General features: G+C 34.4%; 1 protein-coding gene across 4 annotated transcripts in view; it reads left to right on the forward strand.

Moving 5' to 3' along the window:
• The window catches only part of BRINP3 (BMP/retinoic acid inducible neural specific 3), a 431,007-nt gene that overhangs the window by 335,636 nt on the left and 70,157 nt on the right, over positions 1-25,214 (forward strand). For all 4 annotated transcript variants that reach the window (XM_067027571.1, XM_067027570.1, XM_059057529.2 and 1 more), the window contains one exon: positions 11,301-11,523. In XM_067027571.1, coding sequence (XP_066883672.1) covers positions 11,301-11,523 — 223 coding nt within the window. The remainder of the gene's footprint in view (positions 1-11,300; positions 11,524-25,214) is intronic.

Genomic DNA, 25,214 nt, shown 5'->3' on the forward strand with positions numbered 1-25,214 from the left:
GTGCTCCGCAACGGGAGAGGCCACGACAGTGAGAGGCCCGCATACCGCAAAAAAAAAAAAAAAAGAATAACTTAAGATAAAAACCTTAATGCTTGTACTTAATTATAAATTTGCCAATTTGAACATTATAAGAAATGGTGATTTTATTTACATAGTTTTAAAAATTGTCCTGTTTGGAAATAGTTTCTAATAGTTAAATAACATGTGAATTAGTATTATTTTAATACTGATTATATATTTTCATGTATGTTTATGATATCTAAGATGGTCACATAGTATAGAAGACAGCTTATGGGCTAAAGGTCTTAGTTTAAGTATTAATTCAACTTTTCTGTAGACCTGTGTTCATACGGAAATCACTAAAGTTCTTTGGCCTCCATTTTTCATTATTGATGCAAAATAAAAACTGCGGCAAAAATTGACAATTTGTGTATAAGGGGCAGGGGTGGTGCCTGGCATGCTTTTTCTGTTTCAAGAGAAAGGATATATCCTTTAAGTATTACTTCCTATTTAGAGAGTATGAAGTAAATTCTCTTCTCACCAGCATCACCCTGGCTCTGGATTCTCTGATGGCGGGTACAAGGTTTCATATGGATTTGATGTCATGGCAGATATTGCTTCTGTGTTCAGCAGTTTTTCTCTAGGCATTACTTACAAGGCTTCCCACCTGACAAAATTTACTCAGCATCTCTAAGTCATAGGTATGGTTTTAATACAGTGGCTGTAACAGCAATAACTACTGTGTAGAATTAAGAGAATTAAGTGCCTAGAAGAGTGCTTGATACTTAAAAGATACCAGATGTAAAAATCCTTATGCAATCATGAGTACGTACTCACAGTTTTGTTTATGACTAATGATCACATGTCATTGCAGGATATTTTGATTATTTATCAATACTCTGAAATTCACATACACTGTAACTTTACCACCTGAACCCCATTTGTCAGTTTCTCATCCATAAAACTAAGACATTTATCTGTGCCTTTATATCATAATGTTGCCTTCAACCTGAAATCCTTTTTCCATAGTAATATTAAGGCTCAGAACTGTACTACACATCTTATTTCAACTTTATTTTCCCACATGAGTCACTCATGGCTCCATATTTTATATGACGAAACTCAAAGTCTGCTTTTCCAAATGAATTATTCTATACATGTTTAGAGTTAGCTGCAGCTGTTTCTTTCTGGATCTTGTCAGTTGGTTAAGCCATTTAAGAAACATTCTTAATTCATACTATCTGTAATGTGCTGTCTTAGGCTTTTGTAAAGGGAGAATACAAAGAAAAATAAAACATTGTCCTGCCCCTCAGAAAAAAATATAAACTGGTCTCTCCTTTTATATTTCTTTGAGTCCATTGTTTTTCTCATTTTTTCTCATAGTCGACTCTGTGTAATGATCTCTTAACTCAAAATTGTTTCACATCAAGTCTCAATAAAACCTGCCGATCCTATTGCAGGGTTATTATGAGATCGGATGTGATAATATTTGTGAAAAGTCTACCGAAGAGAAGCAGTCTTTAAATATAGGGAATGATAATTTTATTTTTCTGTCAACTCCCAAAAGAGTTTATGTTTATTAAGGCAGGAGCCATACTTTTTTCAGACTTCTTTTGTTCTGGGCTCTAATTAATAACTGTGTCACTTTGAACAATTGGCCGAACCTTGCTAAGGCGCACGTCCTCCTCGGTGAAATGCCGAAATAATAGTACCCATCTCCTAGGACTGCTGGAAGGATTAAATGAGATAATTCGCTTAAAGTGCTCAGCCCGGCACACACAGAATCACGGAATAAATTATAAGAAGAAAAATAATAGCTAGCATTCATGTATCACTAATTGTGTAAAAGGTATTCTATTGCATTTTCATAATTACCTAACTTAATCTGCTAAACCTATGAAGAAAGTACTATTATCATAGCTACAAAAATGATTATGAATGTAGTTCTGGCACTTAACTAGTATAGTGATTGGCACACATTAGCCAATCAATAAATATTTGTTGCACTCTTGTTGAACTCCAGATTCTAATTACATTTGAGGCCCCCCGTTAGCTGTATCAGTCAGCATTCTTGTGAGAATAGAATCTGACTGCAGAAGAAAAGGAATTTATGTTCAGACATCAGATTGGATTACTCACAGAATCAGCAGGGGAACTGGAGAGCCTGGCCCCGAGGCTGTGCCAGGAACGGTTCCTAAGTCACATAGCAAGAGTGATTGCTTGAGGATATAAGGAGCAACAGGATCTGCAGCTGGCATCTCTGACATCCGAGACACATCACTGAAGTCATTGTTGTAAGTAATGCTACCAGATGATTCCTGGGTCTCCACTTCCAAGATCTGTACATCTTTGTTATTAAGGGGAGCTGGAGGAGCAGTTACTTGTTCTTTGCTTTGGACAAGATATCCAAATGTGCCCAGGACCACTGGACTCTCAGAAAGTTCACTCAGGCATCAGATGCTTGAGTTTTCACAAAATGTATTTGCAGACCTTGCACACAGCTAACGTATGCGCCAGCAGCCAGGATACCCGCCACTTGTGTGTTTCGCATCTTTTCCGTATGCTGTCATTAACAATATATGTCCCGTGACAGGATGAGACGGTGTGCGTTCCTGTGAAGTCAGTTGTCGCACGTAGGCTGCGAAACGATTTGATCCTTGAATACAATAGAAATGTTTCACTCTCGCAGCTGGCATAGGAAAGAATTGCTTCTAGTATTCCGTGTTTACAATGATAGAGAAAAGAGTTTGTACCAGAGAAGAAACTTTATCCCTACTGTGAGGAGTCCTGCCACCAGTAAGCTACCACATCCAGTAATTGGAGTTACTCTATGATTGAGCTATCACCAACATGTTAGAGATGGAATATGATTATTATTCTCAAAATTTTCAGTGTTGAACCGATCCTGCAACGGTGTCAAGCATAAAAAACAAGCAACATCACTTTGAATTTAGTCTTCTCGTAGGAGAGGGAAGCTTCATTTTATCTTTCCTTTATAGATTTTACTTAATAGGCTAGGGAGCCGCTGCTCTATTCTAATTCTTTATTCAGAGACTGGGAAAATAAACACGGCATGGGTTAGGGTCCCACTGGACCTGATTTGAGGAGGATTCAAGGAAAACCCAATTTGCTGTCTTATTTCTAGAAGGCCACTCTCCGATTCATGGAATATCGTGGCATTTAGGAGCCCAAGGAATTAATTCACAATGCAAAGGAATTATTTGCTCTACCTAAGCTGTGGTGCAGGAGTTCTGAGTCCTTGACATTATTCAGGACCAGGGACAGCATTCTTCTCGCTCATGAAAACTGAAGTAAGGCCTTTGTTGCAGACTTAACTTTTTTTTCTATTATACAAATTAAATAGGACCTCACAGCACTGGTTCCACATTTAAATCCCAAGGGACCATGACCTGATTAGCAAACTCTAAAATTCCTACAGGTTAGACCTTTTTTGAGTAATACACGGGACCTATTACAGTACCCATGTCCACTGTGCCTCTGATTAATAGCTGCTTCTAGGCTTCAGTCACAGAAGGGTGATTGTATCCTAATTAAAACCAGAGATCCCATCTGATTTCACACAGATTTTCACAGTAACTGGTGTTCCCATCCTACAGAATACAATGTTCATCAGAGATGCTGGCAGGTATTCTTTTTACCAATGCATTTAATGTTCTTTCTCCAATAAAAATCAGCAAGTTCTTGATAACCATTGAAATATTAGAATATTTTCAATAAACTCCGCTGCGACATGATGGGAGATGAGAGTGGGACATGATGAACATTGGCTTCCTAATGAAGGTCATTCCTTCGATTAAGATCATTACAATGACCGAAAGCAGGACAGGCTTAGTCCATCAGGCAGGGCAGAAGGTGCTGCTTCGTGGGGACGAGGAAAGTAAGCATTAATGCTTTGGGTTATTCTGAGTTCACCCCAGCCCTCCCCCATATCTACCTTCCAGCTCCCAGCTTCCCATCTCTTCCCAGTGTTCTTTCTAATTTTAACAGATCTGTCAGGAATTTAAATTCAATCTTGGGATAAAAGTTTGTTTTGAAGGCCTACAGCTGCAAGAGATAAAAGATCCCTTTAGCACAGTCCTTGAAAGTCTCCAGTACTCACCAGTACTCATTCTGTGCTTTGAGGAAAAAATAAGTATAGGATTTTGAACTCTTTAAGCAAGCTACCTCTATTTGTAGTAACCAAGTCACCCTCAGTCTTTGAATTTTTTATGTGCCTCATTCAGTTCTATGTAGGCACATAATCCCAAATGCCATTTCTACAACAAACTCTTCATTCTAGGTGAGCACAGGTGGTACTTCTGTTGTCAAACTTCCACCTTTAATACTGTATGGATTTAAAAAGCCTTTTTCCCCCAACTAATCCAGAAAACCAAGCACATACTCTCCTTATTGTCCATGGAGACTCTTCCAAACCACTTCTTATACCAGTACCTCTATCACCCAGATTTTTTACTGTAAGTAAGAAAAACAGTCTCTAGCTGACCCAACCTGATAAGGAATCTATTAAAGGATATTGGATAGCATATAGAATCATCAAGAAAGCTAGAGAAGCATACTCTTGTGCTACTTAGTTGGGAACAAGTGAAAAATCTTGCAGAAGACTTATTTAGTGAGGTCACCATTGCTAAATGCAGTGAACAGTGGATCGCTGTTGGGCTGCACCCCACAGGCCTGAGAGGCTTGTACTTGCCTAGCTTCAAGACTGAAGAAAGAGCCCAGAGTCAGTGACAGAGACATCAATGGTTTAATGGATGGGGGAGCTTACACGTCTGAAGCAAGGTCCTGGAGGGATACTTCACCGTGTGCTGCAGACACCAGGACAGGATAGAGTGGCCATCTTTGCTCCCATAGACAGGAGGAGGTTACCAGTTATAGGGGAATTGACATCAAGTTGGCTTATTGGTTGCCAAGGAAACCAGCAGAGGGGCGTCCCCCTTTGATAAGCATAGTGGAGAGTTCTGATCTAAAGCTAGAACAATCACTAGCTGAAGCCTGGGGCAGGTACTTAGGAAGGTAGATTATGTGAGTGGGGTGTAGGTCAAGCAGGCACTGGTCAAGCAGGAGATGGACAGAGAGCAAGAGAATAGCCATCTTGAGTGGCCTGACCATACAATAGTACTACCATTACTGCTGTAACCGCTATCTCCTTAGAGAATTGCTCTAGGCATCCTCTTTGTTATTGCATCAGCAGCTTAAGATCCAAACTCTGCATGGGTACACCTGATTTCTATAGCTTAGATGATGCATCCACTCTGTAGCTACAAGGGCACTGGGAAAGTGAAGACCTGGGTCTTGCCTGTTCTATAGTTAGAGTTAGTTAGTTAGAGTTAGAGAGATAAACTATAACTATAGAAATAACCTAGTTATCATTAGAGAGATAAAGCTCTGTTTGGGTAAGTTCTCAAACATTTGAAGAGGGGTTCATAAACAGGGCAATCCAATGAAGGCCAGATTCATTGTCTTGCTGTATTGAAGTATTTTAATATAAAAATATGTATGATGTACCTTTCAGAGAAAAAGAAAATGGTTAGGGAAAGCACAACTTATTTCTAGGCACCCACTAAGGAATTAGTTTCGACTTCTGATTTATGCCCACTTGAACCCCCTTGCAGCCTCAGAAAATTGGCCAGTTCACAAGCTATTGAACAGGCTTGCCATTTACTTTATGCAGCATTACAGTATTTTGTCAATTGCAACGTAAATGCTATACCCGTGGCTTATAGAATGGTTTGAATAGACTTGCATTGATACGTGACCACTCAAAGTCGTCTCAGTGATTTACTGTAGAAGTTGACGAAATTCGAAACTGGTACAAGTGATTCAAATAGTCCCTGAGAAATGTTTGGAGGAAAAAAAGTACTTTGTAAAAGTTAAAAATCAACCAGTTCTAGTCAGGATTGTGGAATGGGTCAAAATCTGCCTATTCATTGTACTCCGTCAAAGGTCAGATTTTCGTGTTGGCCGTTGGTAACATCTGCCATTCAGGACACCCATTGCCTAAATTTTCTCTGTCTTGACTTTTTTTTCCCCATCAGCCCTTCTTCCTACGCACTTTTGCATTTGTTTCTCAGTTTTGTGTCTTACCTACTTAAGGCTTGCATTTCTGGAGCGTCAAGGTTCACAATTTATTTGCTAGGCAAATCTTAAATCAGAGGAAGATAGAAGAATCCATACTATCTTCTAAGAAAGTGTGATTCTCAAGAAACAAGAAACAGCTTTATTAGAAGGGGTTCTGGTTGAGCAATAACTTTGAGGTCCGGTGGTAGGTAGTTTGATATTTATTTGTCAGCATTGGAGGTAGTACTCCGTATAGGTATAAACCTACTGAAAGCTAAACAAACTGATAAACAAAAATCCATCCATAGAAACAGACTATATTTGCCATGTGTTCATGTATAGATAAGGCCTCGGTACTGCATTCAGTATAAGGAGATAATGTTTGCTTTTTTAACTTACTGATTACAGAAAATTTGTGTTGCTAGGATATATTATTAACATGTATTACTTCAAAAAAATCCTGTGTTTACAAACATAAGCAGGAGAGAGGAGTTTGAAGACGCTAGACCAGTAGTATCACAAAATGAGAATCGATTATCCTTCCTGCTTAAAAACAAACGTTTGCGTGGATTCTTCTTATATATCTGACAAACATTTTTTTTTTTTGCCTATTACATTCTTTCATTTAAAGATTGCTCTGTGTCCATGTACTTTACATACTTTGCTATATACTGTACAATATTTTGTTATTGTAGTAAGACTATTGCTACGCTTTCATAATACTTGAAATTATTATCTATATTGCGTTGTCATTTCTACTGAGAAGATACTTTGAGTGTACCACTATGTTAATTGATACAGGAAAAAAAAACATGGAATGTGAGCCAGTACGCTTTTACTTTTACATTAGCAAGTCACTAAATAATAGCATTTCATGTAAACGTATGAAACAGAAGATATAAACATAGTGTACTGACAATTTAATAGTATTTTTGGCTACGTTTTTTTCTGATTCACAATATTTATTTAAATTTTAGTAAAATAACACATTCATATGAAATAATAAATACCATAAAAGCACAAGTTTCCTCCCTGAGTCCTCCCTACCCATAGTCCTGCTTTCTAATGGAAACAGCTTCTGTTTTTGAATATTTTGGTGGATTTACAACTCAAGAAATTGTCTCTAAATAATACAAAAGTTTCTGATTACTGTTAGTAAATTATGTGCTCCCAAAGCTCTAGAAAATTTAGAATGCTTTAGAACACCTTTGAAAATATATTCCAAAGCAGTTCTGATCAGAGGTTCTGAATATGTGAAAATGCATTATCAATACATTGGTCAATGCTTTTCATGCTCATCAATAAAGGCAGAAACACAAATCAGGCTCTATGTATTATGGCTGGTTCTTTTACACCCTGAAAATGTTCCGTTCTCCACTCTTACATATTTAATTCAACTGTGAAGCATGAGAATAGAATGCATAAATATATAAATACATAAGATCAATATGCAAATGCAGTAGCATTAATAAAATATTTTTGCCGACATTGAAGTCATGAAACTAAAACTCGTCGGCATTCTACATACATAACAGCTCCAGTAAAATTTACGTGAAGGATTATTGGGGGGATTGAGTTAATATTTAAAGCACTTAAAATTGAGTTCCTACCAAAGTGAGAACTCATGTTAACAGAGAGAGAGAGAGAGCGAATTAGTTTTAAAATTAGCTAATTAGATATCAGATGTTAACTAGAGTTTGCATTAGAGGAGAGGGGGGAAAAACCAACAAACCTTGCTCAGCTATTTTAGAAAGAAACTCATTTTTAATGGAGGAATAGTTGTAATCTAGAGAATTAACCTGGTGCCTGGCTAGTCTTCTATATTTTATTGGAAAGACGTCACCTACCCTAATTCTCTTCACCTCCACAGAATTCATTAATATCATACAACTACCTTCGTATTATTTTTTGCTTCATGTGAATTAGTTTTGTGAAGACGACCGACTGACTGTAAATTCCTTCCAGCATACAGGATGTTTATTACCACTAGTATTATTGTTGTTGTTTTGTTTCTCTATAGTCCTCAAAAGTATGCTGAGCAAAAGTCCTCAGTTCATACATACTTAGCAAACAGGGATTTCCAGATTAATCTCTCTCTAGTAATTCAGATATTGAATGTATTTCTCCTGGGCTATTTTTATATGACATTAATTTGTTTTAAAAATTTATCCCCCCAAAAAGTATGGCTAGTCATTGTTAACTTGCCATTTGAAAAACAACGGCACTTTATCTCCTACGTGGGTTTGGAAATTATTGTAGGGTAAAATGTTATCTGATGTCCCCTAATCGTTATCTTTTCTCTTTGTAGTTATGTAAATCTCTAGATTTATATAATAATTCTAACGTATCATTCAAATTTCATTTTCATATTCTATAAATAAGAACTTTACTAATTGCCAAAAATAAAAGAAAAGATATCCACAGGAGTATTTCTGGAGATTCTATTGACTTCTAAGTAGAATGAATTTTAGATAAGATGTTATTTTAACATTTAAAAATATTTAATGTTGTTTGTCATGTTTTTAAAATAAGATGAAAGGTTTATTCATATTCTCACTCATAGACTGAAACATCTGTATGTTTTGTACACAACAGGTGTCCAATAAATGTTTTGGGTGACTGTCAATGGTGACTCTTAATGACTTCATAATGAAGTCATTATTCAAATGTCATGTTAAAACTGTTTCTTAGAAATTACATAGTGCCAGTTTTCAGTGGACATACACTGTTACATACACTTCGGTAAAATTAAATAAATTAACATATTCTTTAACGTGAATGAAATTTACTGATTTAGAAACTTTCATAATACTACTATAACAAACAATGAAATAACTAAAATATGCATACCCATGAAACAATAAAGGCTTATCAAAAGTGTTCAAATAAAAGATGACAATGAAATGAATGATTAGTTTTCACAGTAGTGGCATCTGCTCTGTGAATAATCCAAGGAATGCTTTCCAGTTTCCATGCACGAACTCCTTTATTCAAAGGAGAGAGTTTCTCAAAAGAGACATATGGGACCAAACAAAATGTAGGGTACTGTGAAATTGGAATTTTAAAATGTATCTCTTATTTATACCCTGCTTACTTAAAAAAATGATTTGAAGCACATCAAATGGATATATGCTCAAAAATCTTTCCCCATAAATTTTGCAATAAAATGTCCTAATTTCCTTTTATTTTATTTTTCCTTGTTCTTCTGGTAAAGTCTATACCTTTAATGTCCAAAAGATGCCAGAACTTTGTATTTATTTCCTCTAGAAAAAAATATCAACACCAAAATTCATGAATAGAATTTTCTGTTAATTGTTTAAAAGTTGCATTTTCCATCACTGACGAAATAGTTTGGATTTGATTATTGAAATAGTCCTGATATATAAAAATATAAATTAGTTGCTTTAAATATGTATATGTGTAGTTTATCTTTTCCCATGTAAATGGCATACTTTTTAAAATGTGGATGATAATTTGGAGGTTTTGAAACACTGCAATTGAGCCATTCTCTACTAATAAGGAATCAGTATTAACATACCTTGTCCAAGTTCAGTTAAACACTAACGCCTGTAACTGGCTATTTGAAAACAACTTTTTTTTTTGAAAACAACTGTTTTTGAATTGGATATTTAAAACAGTCCTTTAAAACAACTGTAACATCATAGAATTTTAAAATAAAATGAGATTCTTATTATCCAAAACTTTCTATCTCATTTACAAAGGAGGAAATTAAGGTACAGAGAGACTGAGGGTTAATGCCTGCCATATAACATTTTTATGGGTAGAATAGTGACTAAAATGTGGTTTGTATCACTTATTAAATAATACATCTTCAGCTACTGAAAACATTTTCCAAATCTTGTCCTGTGCTGGAGTATATATGCAGAGGAAACCCAGCCACTCCAACATGGAACTGGGGGCAATGTGATATGCTAAACACAATAAATCCTTTAAAGAGCTACTAAAATAAATAAAATGTTAATATTTTGAGTCCATGATCATAATATTTAAGAAGAAAAGGAGAGATGGGGAGAAGGCTCTACTCTTTGTTTCTGTTTTTTTAAAAATTTTTGTGGTAAAATGTATATATAGCATAACATTTGCCATTTTAAATGAACAATTCAATGACATTAATTACACTCACAGTGCTGTGCAACCATCACCACTATCTTTGTTCCAAAAAGTTTTCATCACCACAAACAGAAATTCTATAGCTATTATGCAAAAACGTCCCATCTGCTTATCCCCCATCCCCTGGGAAATTCTAATCCATTTTCTGTCTCAATGAACGTGAACATTCTAAATATTTTATATAAGGGGAATCATACAATACTTGTCCTTTGTTCTCAGGCTTATATTCTATTTTATGTATATACCACACTTGGTAGAGCCATTCATCTATTGATGAATAGTTGGGTTGTTTCTACCTTTTGGCTCTTCTGTGTTGAGATAATTAATAGACCTTTTAGATGATTATTTTATTGTAGTGTCAACTTTTGTTCCTACTGTTAGTTACTTAGACATTTGAAAAGAAAATAATTTAGACATGATAATTATTGACACACACGAAAAGCCAATACTGGAGCTTTAAATTCTTTTTAAATTTTTTTCTCTTAAGTATACAGTTAGGTTTTAAACTGTTGTTTTAACAAATTGAAATGTGGTCAGTTACTAAGGGAACAACCAGAGTACATAGTTGAACATTATATTTTACACTATAAAAGTTTCCTCTTTTTCCTTAAACAATATAATCATTTAGTAATGATAAAATATAAATATATATATTTATATACTGATTTAATGAAATCTTCTGAAAATATTTTTTTAATGAACAATACTTGGAACAGATTATTAATACTATTGCCAAAAAGGAAAGCTAGATTAATGACCACCACCTATGGGAAAAACTTCAATACCATCAAATTCAAATACCATCGAAAGGAGAATGTGGAAAAATTAAGTTCACCTTAAACTTTCTGCCTCCATTATTTGCTGTAGCAAGATTATTTTAATTATCTTTTTCTGTGAATGTTCTTTCTTGAGGGGAACAAAAAAAGAAAACAATCCTAAGGCATAAAAAAAATTTCCTTCTTGCCATTAATTTGCTACACAGAAAATAATAGATTGTATTCTTTTTTAACGTTAACATACTAAATGTGTTTTGGGGAAAAGGAAAAATAATTATTTTATTATTAAAGTGTTGAATTTTGGCATTTTTTCAGATGAATTCAAGTTCTTTATGAAAAGGCTACCCATGAATTATTTCCTCAACACATCTACCGTAATGCATTTGTGGACAATGGACTCTAATTTTCAGCGCCGCTATGAACAACTGGAGAACAGCATGAAGCAACTTTTCCTAAAGGCACAGAAAATTGTACACAAGCTCTTTAGCCTTAGCAAGAGATGTCATAAACAACCCCTTATCAGCTTGCCAAGACAAAGGTAAGACGTGTAGCAATGTAGACAACTGAGGACAGCTGTACTGATTTTCTGAATGTAGATGTAGTAATATATATAGCACAATGTTATTTATATTATTAGAGATAATCTGAAAACATGTAGTCTTAGGTCTCATAATAATTAATTGTAGTTATTTTCCAAAGTAATAGTACAATGAGAGCACATACACTATTTTCTCTTTTAAAAAATTTTCTTTTACTATCAGAATCGATGAATTTTTCTAACTTGTTATGCATGGTAGTCAACTGATAATTGTATCACAGTGAACATAAAAACACAAAGACTTACAGTTACATTGTAAGCCTAGGAAGTAAGCAGGAATAAAAAGTGAAAATTTCTTAAGATTTTCAAAGAAAAGAATTTAAATGTTTCAATTCTTTAAAAGAATTTAAATTTTTCTTTGACCTGTGTTCAGAAAACCATAAAGCTCATTCTACATGAATCTATGAAACTTGCTGGGAAAGTTTCAAACAATTTATATGAATGTTGACAGACTATTAAAATATTTGTGCCTGAACTGATCTGGGGAAGCACGGGTTTTAGATTTGCTAGTTTAAGATGTGTTGACCAGTCAGTGCAATAAAAATTTGAATGTATTTAGTAGAAGTCAGGTTGAAAATACATAAAATGAAAAGCTAAGGAAAAATTTAGGACAAAATCATAAGAGAGTATGCATTTGTACCAGTATCTCTATTATAAAATACTTGAAGTTTGACCTGATGCTTAAATCATTAAGAAATCTGTAATTACAGATTTCTTTCACAAAAAAAAAAAAAAAACTGAGTCTACATATTTTAAAAATTTGATTTCAAAATAAATTATTGGCATTTTTTTACAAGTCATTGGATTTTAGCATATTCAAATGTATGCAACCATCACCACAATCTAAGTTAAGAACATTGTCACTGTCCCCAAAAAACCTCAGTCTGTCCCCATACTCCACACCCATCCCTAGGCTATTTGTCTCTATAGATTTGTCTAATCTACTAACTGTCCTCATAGATTTGCCTATTTTGGACATTTCATACAATATGTGGTCTTTTGTTACTGGCTTCTTTCACTTAGCATAGTGCTGTCTGTTTCACCCATGTTGTAGCATGTATCAGTAGTATGTGTATATCACATTTTACTTATCAGTTAGTTGTTGGACGGACACTTGGGTTGTTTCCACTTTTTGGCTAGTATAAATAATGCTGCTGTCAACATTCATGAGCTTTTTTTAAAAATGTGGACGTATGTTTTCAATTTTCTTGGATATGTATCTATGAGCAGAATTGACTATTCAGAAGATAATCCTGTATTTAACATTTTGAGGACCTGCCGAACTGTTTTCCAAAATGGCTGTACTATTTTCTATTTCCACCAACCATGACTGACAGCTCCCATGACTCCATAGCCTCACCAACACTTTTTATTATCTGGCCTTTTGATTATAGTCATCCAAGTGGATGTGAAGTGGCATCTTTCTGATTTTAATTTATATCTCTCCAGAGACTAAGGATGCTAAACATCTTTTCATGTGTTTATTGCCCAGTGTGTATATTCTTTGGAGAAATATCTATTGGAATTTTCTTCACTCACTTTTTGTTTGTTTTTTATTTGCATTATTAATTTGTAAGAGTAAGTTATGTATTTGGATGCCAATCCCTTATCAGTAGTATGATATATAAATATCTCCTTCCAGTCTTTTCACTTTCTTATCCATCTCTTCTCCCCATCTGTCTGCCTGTCTGGTCAGTCTAGCCCAAAAGTTTGTCAATTTTGTTTCTTTTCAAAACATTAACTTTTAGTTTTCTTTATATTCTCTTTTTTATCTGATTTTTCCACTGTGATTATTATTATTTCTTTTCTTCTATTTGCTTTGTATGTACTGTAATTTTCTTTTTCTAGTTTCATAGAGAGAAAAGGTGGGTTATGGACTTGAGAGCTTTAATTTTTTTTAATATAGGCTTTCACTGCTATAAATTTCTCTCCAAGCACAGGTATTAAGATTTGTTATTTTATGCATCCTGTAAGTTTGCTTATTCCTTCCACGCATAAGATATTTTTTATATATCTGCCTGCATACCTCAAGGAAATATTCCTTAACAGAAAATTATGGCTGGAGAAAGACACTGTTACTTTATGCTCTGTAAAAAGTTCATAATGAACTTTATGCTCTGTGTGGGTTAAATAGAGTTTGTAAACCACTGAAATAGATGGTTCTACCCTCAAACATAATAGGAAATACAGTAGAATGGAATGGAAGCAAATTGATGAGTTTGCTTATAAACTTGTTAACTTTAAGTGTTCTTTTAATCACATTCAGCTGGAGCTGGATATGTATGTCTGAAGCTCAGGGGAGATTAGAGAGTAAGGTGGCAAACATCAGTGCACGTGAAACCATAAGATCTGAATGTAATACCATGGGAAATATGTAGACAGAATCTGAGGATACGTTTAAGGAATGAGTGGAGAAATGGAAATTGAAACAAATAGTGGAGTAAAATATATCAAAAGAGACCTTAATTTCTATTAAAATAAAAATTAAATATTCAAGTATGTCATTAGAGTGCAAGATTTTTAAGAAAAGTATGAAATAATTCAAGTTGGGTATTATAGAATAAATAAATAGGCAGCGTAAAATAAAGATGCATTATTTGGAACAAAATTCAGTAAATGATAGAAACAAATATTTGTTTTCCAAAACTTCTGAACTAAATAAATCAAAGATCGCCAAAGGCTTTTCTTGACTTTCTTTTTTCAATTTAGCTTAATTCCTATGTTGGCTATTACTCACCACACACAATAAAAAAAAATACAGACTTCTTGCTAGATGAAATATTTTTACTGAATTTGGATTTTTTCCCCAGCACATTTACAGGAATGTGAGATTTTTGTTTCTGTTTTGCTTTTTATTTTTCCCATTTTAATAGAATAATATAAAATTACATTAGGACAACAAAAAATATGTACTAGAGTTTGTTAGTAGAATACAGTGGAAAAGAGGTTGGAAATTTGTAGGGTGTGTTTTCAGAAATTTTTGAAAGAGGAAGTGGATAAGCAATATCAGTGACTCACTTCTAGCCGAAATTCTGTTTTTTTACCCTGTCTTTATGGAATTTTTTCAACTATTCTCTTGAATTCATCTAACCCTAAGAACTGGTTTTCAATATCTGATATTTTAAAATCCGGAAAAATAAACAAAAACAAACTAAAATGAAACCTGCAAAGTACACCTCCATTAACATTATTTCTTAACACTTCCTGTATAATGTGGGTCAGTTGAAGTTTTTCTTTATAATGTACAGTGTAATTCTTTCTTTCTGGTAAAGCGTGTGGCCCTCTATCCAAATAGCAAGTCTGCACTGTTACCACTATCCCTCTCATGAATTCGCGTGACATCAAAATCCTTTTTCTTACCGAAGTAAATTCCAAAGCCTGTGATAATCTTGTTTCTTTGACGTAGTCAACTTTTGTTGCTATTCTAAAATTTTTGAGGTAAGTAAAAATGACATTCATTTCATTAAAGAAAAATAGTTGTAACAATTATTGAGAAGTAATTAGATAGTGTTCCTATAAAGTGCCTCAACTATACTATTTTGTGCTGTCATGTCTTATTCACAGAGGAGCCAAGGGTCCATAGAAATATTACATTTAAAGGTCTGTTGGTAAAGGCTTAACAACAAACTCTTTAGGGGAGAAAAACACCTGATTTAGAGAATTTACTAGTTCTTGTAGTATAAATATTTCCACCGTGGTCAATTTCAAGCTAGCAACGTGCTGTCACGGCACGTGGAGTTGCACAGGTCTGCACGGTTGGTTCTCCTGAGGCAGTGCATGCGGCTGCAGTAAACCACTAAAAATTTATTAAAATATTTGTACAAAGTTATCTCATCTTCATTAACAATGGAAAGTGAGATAGGATGAAATCACTTCTCTAATGTCACAGAGAAGAATGAGTTTAGGTCTATGTCATTCTTTATCTGCGAGCTATGTCATGTACTTCTTATATATGCTCTATGACAGGAGTTAGAAATTGGCATATAGGCCAAATCCAGCCCTCACCATTTTTTGTATCAGCCTGTGGGGCAAGGATGTTTTTTATATTTTAAATTGTTGAAAAACATCAAAAGGAGAATATTTTTGATTGATGAAGATGTATGGAATTCATATTAAAATGTGCATAAATGAAAAAGCCATGCTTATATGTTTACATATTGTCTGTGGCCACTTTCACAACCTAATGGCAGTTAGTTGCCACAGAGAGAGAGCACGGTCCTAAAACCCTACAATATTTGCTACCTGGCTCCAACAGAAAAATTTTGCCAACCTGTGCTCTAATATAATATGTATTCTCTGTCTTTAAAAATGTTATCAAGTGTTTTAAAATTATTTAACTTGTATATCATTGAAATGTTTTATATTATAAATACATTTTATGTTAAAGAAATAATATTATTACTTTATTTTATTATTATCTCCATCAAATGGAAACCTTATACAACCAGACTGAATCCTGAATCCCTAGTCTTTGTGGAGTAATACCATCTTACTAATAATAACATATATAATTATATATGTATAAATGCATACACATGTGCATACATTATTATATATTATATGCATACATTATAAATATGTACATTATATATAGATCTATACATTATATATAAAATTTAGTATATAATATTTATACCTATATATCAATACATATATATGCATGTGTATATGTACTTTAACATGACAACCATAGGAATAGTCTAAAACCCTAGATATCAAAATGATTTTAATTGAAGCGCCATTTCAAACTGATCTCCAAATGCAGATTTGCATTATTTCATGGAGTCTGACAAATTTCCCATCTCTCTGCTCCTTCTCCTCATGATCTCCTCCAATTCTAGTCCAATTCAAAATGAGATTATTATTATGAACTAAGAGGAAGAACAAAGAAAATGAACTCTTGAGGAAAAGGAAGTTGAAAGACTGAACGGTATCTGGGGGTAGGGGAGGATAAAGTCTGGGAATGCTGAAATAAACTATCGGAATATTTAACATGTTTGGGAAGGATTGCCCTGCCCACTGGAACTCTGAAAACACGAGACACAGGCAGAATTTTAAGACATCTGAATGCTTAGTTATCTGCTAGAGCTCCTAGAGTCAGCTCTCACATTCACACACAGCAAGTGCTCAATACACATTTGATGAGTGCTCTGTGATATTTTTCTTAATACTTTACTTCAACCTCTGAACACACACAGCAATGAATTATTACTTTATGTAAAATGTTTTCCACTCTACATAAATTGGATCACCTGTTACAATACACATATCATGTTCTATTTTGTTTCTCCATTAAGCAGGTGAATGCCCTCCCCCATTCCTTCAAATGGACTTGAGACAGTGTCTTTGTCTCTTCAGGCTGCTCTACACAAAAAAATGCCACAGACTGGGTGGCTTACAAACAACAGTTCACAATTCTGAAGATTCAAGTCCAAGATCTAGGTGCCATCGTGGTGGGGTTTTGGTGAAGGACACTAATCTCATTCAAGAGGGCTCCATCCTCGTGACCTAAGCACCTCCAAAAGACCCCACCTCCTAATAGCATCATCTTTGGGGGTTAGGATTCCAATACATAAATTTTGGGGAGACACAGCATTCATGTCATAGCAGACAGGGTTTGTCTCTATTAGTAAGACCTTGAGATGTGAGGGTGAGAAGACCAGCCAGCCATTTCTTTTGTGCAGGAGTCCTGTCCGTGGTGGATGACAGTGAAGCTGGCATGTAGACCCAATATGAGACGAGAATTCAGGTATCATGCAAACCTCTGCTTTCATTTGCCTTCTAGATCCAGTGTACTTCTCTTTCTGAGGTTTTGTTATTCAACTTTTCCTTCTCTAACTCAGACATGACCCTTTTTGTCCCATATGCATCATCAAGCAGTTACCACTCTATTATGCGTGCAAGAAAAATCGATATTTTAACATTTTCATGGGGAGAAATCTTTGTGAAGGATGTTTCCCAATGTCTGACATACAGGTATGATGTATAAAAATCCTTTTAAATCATATTTTCCCCTTAGTTCTTTTTCATCCCTTTTCAGCCTATTTTCTTTCTTCCCTTCCTCCTTTGCTGAATATCCAAACATTTTCCCTCTTTATTGACCCTCATTCTCTTCAATATGTCCCCTTACTGAAATCTTTCTATAAACTTTTTTTTTTAATTCGGATGATTTAGTGCTCCTGGAATCCCAATTTACAATTTCTCACTAATCTTCTGCAAAATAGTGCCTCTTAACCTTAAACTTTCCTTTTTAATGCATTCAAACACATGAGATACTGCATCTGATTCTCTTTCCAATAGATTAGTTAATTGGAGTTAGTTTCCTTGTAAAATCTAACATATAAATATGTATCAATCTAGATGATATGAAAAAGCTAATAAAAATCTGTTTCCATTTTGAATATGTCCTGGAAGCAGTAATAATGAAGTATGAACATGTGATTTTCCTGTGGTAATAAATAACCTCAACATGGCATAAAACTTACTTGAGACAGAGGAGGACTCTCAAAGTCTAGTACAGTAAATACGTTTGCTTTTTTCTTTGTTTTGATAGTTAATTTCATCGAAGTCTGTGTATTATTAGTGTACATATAATCATCAAATTCACCATTATTACACAACGTTGAGAGAGGCAATTTGGGAGACTATTGGCCTGGGAATGCGAACAATGAAAAAGCATAAGTTGTTGCCAAGTCTTAATGTACATTATATAAACTAATAAAGAACTATAAATACATAACATTAAAAGCAACAATATAAGGTAAATATAGCTATTAAACATTGGAAAAAATCACATTTTATTTGGTACATGAACAAAATGGAAATCTGTGAAGATAGATTATAACTTCCTAATATATAAACAATAGAAATACAGAAATGAGAAGAATTTTAAGTCATTATCAGGATATTTTTAAGTAGTTTTGAGTATTCAAAAAAGTGATCAGGGTTTATAATTCTTATCTTGTATTTTAAAATATATAATCTCGGCAAACAAAAAATATTAATTTTTTTGTTTCTTCAATAATGAACAGAGAGAAACTTTGGTTATATTATAGGTGGTATTACAGTATTTATTCCTAGAAAGAATGGATTAAACATTTAAAGAGGCATTTTTACATAAGAAGTATTTTTTAGGCTACTGCCAGCTTGAGCAAGAATAATTATAAGGTTATAGATACTATTCCCTTACCAAAAAAAAGGAAAGTTTGGGGTGGAGGTATATTTCAACTCTCTCATTTTGATGACCTTAAATTTCATTCTTTAAGAGTCACTCTACAAAGTGAGTTCAGTGTAGTTTTTTCCTGTTATTTTCTTTTTTTTTTTTTTTTTTTGCTGTATGTGGGCCTCTCACTGTTGTGGCCTCTCCCGTTGCGGAGCATAGGCTCCGGACGCGCAGGCTCAGCGGCCATGGCTCACGGGCCCAGCCGCTCCGCGGCACGTGGGATCTTCCCAGACCGGGGCATGAACCCGTGTGCCCTGCATCGGCAGGCGGACTCTCAACCACTGCGCCACCAGGGAAGCCCTTTCCTGTTATTTTCGTGGCAGATCTTCTAGCTGAAATTCTCTGTGATGACCTTGACCAGAAGTTATCAACTGTTTGGTTTCAGGACCTTTTCAAACGCATAAAAATTATTGGGAAACCCAAAGAGCTTTTGTGTATGGAAGCTGTAAATCTACATATGTATGTATGTATATGGAAGTCTATATTTACCATAGTAAAAAGTAAAACTAAGAGCTTTTAAAATATGTACTTATAAATACAATTTAAAGAATAATAAGCAAGCTCATTACATATTAACATATAGGACATTTAAACTTTAATGATTTTTGCACATTTCCTTAGTATTTGGCTTAAGAGAAGATAATTGAATTTGCATTGCTGTTTCTCCACGTAATCCATTGCAAACTGTAGTTTTGTAGCTTCACACAGTTTTATTGGAGAAATGAGAATTGCAGTGTCCTTTATGAATAATTGTGGATATTATTCTTAGATACTACACCAAAATTCAAAAAGTGGGAGATTCTTAAAAGTCAGTTGTAATACAGAATCTAAAACCATGCAGTGAACATATTAAAATCTATTACATTAAATTGTTTAGTCTGATTCGTACCTCAGATGGATCTTCTACCCATGCATACAAAATCATGTGTTAGTCATTTGAAAAATACTGGTTCACTCAACTATGAAGATCTCCTAAATGTTGATGCATATCATTATATAATAACAAAAAAACTCATTGCTTAATATCATCATTGGATTAATAAGAAAAGTCTTTATATATTGGGAAGCTGTCAGTCTCTTAGTGGCAGATACAAGTTTTCCAAATTTCTAATTTTCACTTGAAAGCTAGAATTTTAACATTGCCCTTAAATATATCAGTTTGTCATGAAGTGAGAGAGTTTTTTTTTTTCAGTTTTGATAACAGGTCTGCCAAGTATCCAAGTCTGAATGACCATAGTTGGTCTGTCATCATACTCTCAAGTAAAAATAGTTGCCAGAAAAAAATTGGTTACCTCAGGTTGCAACTGAGACAGTTGCACGAGTGCTGTTGCTCAAGGCAACCACTGTAGTTCAGTGTGCAGCACAAGTGCACTATTCATGTGCCCATTTGGGTTTGACCTGACTTGTACTGAAAGTTGAGATACAATAAACTTGTTTTTACTGCCTCACCAGGAACATTTTAAAACCAAATATACTTTCTTTTTGTCCTACAAGCATGTAGCCAAAAAGAATATATATCTACTAGTACATTCTTGATTTGTGCTAAGTTTCTTGCAGTAGCTTACCCACCATTGTTTTTGACACCATCAATGCAAAAGTCAACAGAATGCAAAAAAATAATAATAATAACATCTTGGTATTTCTGTGCAAATACTTCTTTTCACTTTGTACACACCTCACAGGATCTTACTTTGCTTTCCCACTTCCCACTCACCCACACCAAAGGGCTAGTGGACCACTCTTTGAGAAAGCCACCCTAGGTCAATTTCAACTCCTTCTAATGTTACTGAACCAAACTTGGGTCTGCTCTCCAATATGCAGTAAAGCCAATCTACTGACACAGGGTAGTGGTGAAGGAAAGTGCAGCGTTTATTGCAGGGCCAATCAAGGAGAACAGGCGCTCATGCTTAAAAGAACTGAACTTCCCAGTGGCTTTCAGAGAAGAGGTTTGAAAGGCAGTGTGAGGGATGGAGGGGGCTGCAGGGTGCATGATCAGCTCGTGCACAATTCTATGCTTGGTTGGCATCAAAGTGAAGTTTCTAGCATCATCAGCCTTCTGGTTTCAACCAGCCTAGGGTCTATGTTTTGCAGTCAGCAGTTTTCATCTCGTGGGGTTCTGCTTCCTATAAGAACAACTTAGGAATGTGTGTCAGGCCTTTATCTGTATCTTTCAAGGAACTGGGAGTTCAATGATTCTGCTCTGTGGTGGATTTATAGTCTAGATTGTTACCAATTTCCTGGCTCAACAGCTATTCCTTGTTTCTACATCTTCACTTTTCCCAATCATTAACCTTTGAGCCAGCCTTTGGAGACTCAAGGGAGGCCTGGGAGACTAAAGCAAAAGCCTTTCACTTCAAAGGGTAGGGACACAGGAGCTTGTATATGGTTTCATAAGGACCTAATAGACCTAGAAGACAAATTGTGGGGTTATCATAGAGGTTACATCCCTTCCTCTTTTACTTCTCTTTCTTTCATAATGCAACCCCTGGTTTTAGCAAAGCACATGCTGCACCACCCCTCTCAGTCTCCCTTGAACCCAGGATGGATACCGAATGGATGTAAGTGGAAGGAATGCATGAAACTTCTGAATTGGATCCTTAAAAAAAGAAGAATGCATGCCGTCTACACTCTCATCTTCTCCCTGGCTAAAATGCAAATGTGATGGCTAGAACTAAAAATTATGATGTGAAAAAACATATTAAGATATGTAAAGCCTGATCTCTTTGAAATTAGCATATCAGTCCTTGATTGTTTATTTTTGCACTCTTATTTGAGAGAGGATGAAATTGCAGTTTTTCTGAGCCAATATTATTTGGCTTATGTTACTAGCCAAACTTGCATCCCAACTAATAAAAGCACCTTACTGTACGGCCTCCAAAATCCTTTAATATTGCAGAATTTGTGATTTAATTAAAAATAGCACTTATATATTAATACAAGTGAATATGCTGAGAGCAGTTTTATATGAAATTGTATGGAAAAGTCAGGATATTAATTTTCCTTACATTTCTATCTTACAAAGTAATTTTTTATTAATTTTTGTGTTTCAACCACTCTGCGATGACTCACAGGCATATGCTAGGTAATAATGAATCAGTAAATTTAAAAAGTTTAATATAATATTTAGATATCTTCAATGTGTTATTGAGAAATGTAAAAAATAGAGGAACTATAAAGTACCCAGCACATGGAAGGTGCTTAAATAATTATTCTTTAATATTTACAAAATAAAAAACATCATATTTTTAATCTACAGATCAATTCTAATGTAGTGAATTTTCTGCAAAATGTGTTTTCATGTGTTTCATAGTCGAAATAAAGTTTGTCATAAGGATAATGGCATAAATTCTGTAAGAAATGCATTGTTATTTATACAGGATAACTCATATGTGACTGGATTCTTATTCAAGGGAGCCAGAGAGATGAATTGAAAGAGAGAAAAAAAAGAAAAAATAATAGTTGGTATGCTCCAATCTCGTGGGTACTGGGCCACTTCCAAACAAATTTCACAATAGGCAGATTTGTTCTTTCTGTCATGCTGTTTCCTTTCACCTAACTCTTGGAGTGACTTGTGTTTCAGTTCTCATGTCTCTAAAATGTCCTTATCTTGTAACTATAATGTTCGTATTTGACCTTCAGCCCAGAGCTCATTTCATGATTTTTCAGTTTATTAGATCTTGCTAGATGTTAGTTGAAAATAATTCTTTTAAAGCAAATTCATACTTATGTATAAAAAGCTATTTGTGATTTTTAAATCAATTATATACTAGTCATAGAAGTCTTCAGTCTTAGGCAGAGTAAAAAATTAATATTAAAACAAAACAAAATAAAAACCTGTGGGATTATTGTGTTGTGCTTGCCCTTCTTTTTTTTTTTTTTTTCCTCATGGATAAAAGATTACATGGAGCAATCAGAGGGCTTGTCACCTTGAAACTTTGTCTAGAGAATGCTGTCTACAACCCACAGTCTATACAGGAAAGTGATCCAACTTCTTTTTAGACAATTGCTTTCAATAATATTAACAGAATCAAAAGGCTCTGCTCCTTTTGGAAATTCTGTGGACTTACATGTGTTTATTTGTATGTGTGTGAGAATAGTGCAAAATGACAGGTCATCAGTTCATTATATGTTTTAAGTAAAAATCTTATAATCTTGTCTTATCCTTCTTTTAAATTTGTTTACTCTGTGACCTGAGGAAAAGAAAGCCAAAAGACAAGGGAAATAGTCTTGAGTACACAGATATTCCAAATAAGAGAGATTTGTTCCTTTTTGTTTTCATGTGGTTTTCTGTGCAGATGTCATTTCAATACCTCCTACTCCATCTTCATGGCATTAAAACAGTCTTCCAAGAAAGATTTCACGTCACTTTCCCAAGTACTTTTCCCCCTGTAACTCAGTGGGGTTGCTGGCTTAAATAGTCAGATATGAGAACAGTAACAATTTGGACGGCTCCAGAGAACTACCATAACACTTCAGTTAACTTTCTGGAAAGAAAAGTCCTATTCATAGAATCTTGGAAATAAAGTCCATAGTGTGCAAGATTAGGATGCTCATTTCCCAGGGCTATTTAGAGTGAGTACCACTTTGTTTAAACAATCAGAATCAGTTCCTTATTTGACATTGCCCACAGGTTCATGCCACAGAGGGTACTCGGAAGCCTCTGCTCTTGGAAGCCTTCATTTTGTCCTCACTAAGCAGTTGACGAGAATCCTTCATTGTGTTCCACTAAAAATTTGCATTTTGTGAAATATTAATGTTTGTTTTCTAAAATAAATACATAACACATACTTTTTTTTAAAAGAGCCATGGACAAGCAAATCCGGAGACTATAATTACTATAAATTTTGCTGGAAATCTACAATGTATATATGCATACAAGTGTTCTACAATGTCTTACAATTAGAAAACAAAGTAGATTTGTTTAAACAAGGATTTTTCCAGAACAAACTTTTTGTTTCCTAGAATACCTGTTACCTTCTCAAAGTATACACTTGGAAAACACTGTGTCACCATTTTTAATCCAATATTTACAGCTTCTAGAATTGTTTGCAGTTATAACGCAATCACCTTGATAGCCATAAAATATTTGACAATTACCTTGAGCTGAAAATGATTTTAGAAGATTTTTGTTTTCTCAGCTTCTTAGATGATTTCTGAACGCTAGGTACCAATTCTTGGCAAATAATTATTTTAATTACTTTCTCAGAAAGACTTGGAGATTACACTACCTCATCTCTATAACGGAATTACTTGATATGGTACTACAAATTAAATACTAATTTATTTACTAAAACACACTTTTGTCACATTTCTTTTTTATAACCTTGAACTCTCAGATTTTCATCCCAATATTTTGCATGAGATGGAAGGTTACATTAAATGAAAACCTTCCTATGATGATTAATTGGTACATGAAGTTACATCTCAGAGGAAAAACAATGTTATGGAGTACAAGGAAATAAACTGAATATTTGTTGACACCATATTAACTATCAATTATTAACCATATATGGACCACAAAGTGAGAATCAATACAGATTTAAGGACACTAATGTCTCTCCAAATCTTTCAGTTATTGACAATAAAATTCTTAGAAGAGATACACATTCAATTTTTAAAAATATCTAAGTCAGTGTTGAGAATCAGTCTCATTTCTACTTGAATCACTTCTAAACAATTTTACTTATTTTATGGAAGAAATGGATATATGTTTACTTCCCCAAATAAATAAGAATATGAACATCATCCACTACTGGGATTCTGTGGTGGCTTTATTATCTCAAATACGAAGCCCATCTTTTCAATCAGAATTATTATGTAATAAACGAAACTTTCCTCCTGAATATTCCCCCATTAAAGTGTTGTAGCCAGAACTAAACATAATGATGTAGGTGTGACCTGAATAACTTAGAGTAGAGTAGAATTTCTGAACTTCTCATTCTGTAAAAAATATAATAGTATATGCATAAGAGAGGAATAACACTCAAAGTTCTCTCATATTATATGAAAGTTGGTTTTTATACAAACAATATTGGAGGCTTCTATGTGTGTAGATAAAATAGGTTATGTCAAAACTGTCACTCATAAATGTATCAATAAGATAGTATTTGTCCTAAATTCTTTCCCATTAATTTGGTAACACCTTGTAGAGGCAGTGTGCAATCTTTAAACTTATAATCTTCATGCTGAGGACAAAAAAACAAAACAACAATCAGATAGCTTTCCTTTCATCATTATTTTGTTTCATGTATTCCTCACATGTATATGTATGTATCTGTTTTTATGTATACACACACAGGTATGCATATATATAGCAAGTAATTGTAATGGTATGTAACCAAAACCCGGAGTTCCTTTCCTTGAGCGTTAAAGTAAGGGACTATTTTCTAAAAACAAATGGCTTTATGAA

This window comes from Kogia breviceps, chromosome 1 (assembly GCF_026419965.1).
Source record: "Kogia breviceps isolate mKogBre1 chromosome 1, mKogBre1 haplotype 1, whole genome shotgun sequence".
NCBI classification, from domain to species: Eukaryota; Metazoa; Chordata; class Mammalia; order Artiodactyla; family Physeteridae; genus Kogia; species Kogia breviceps.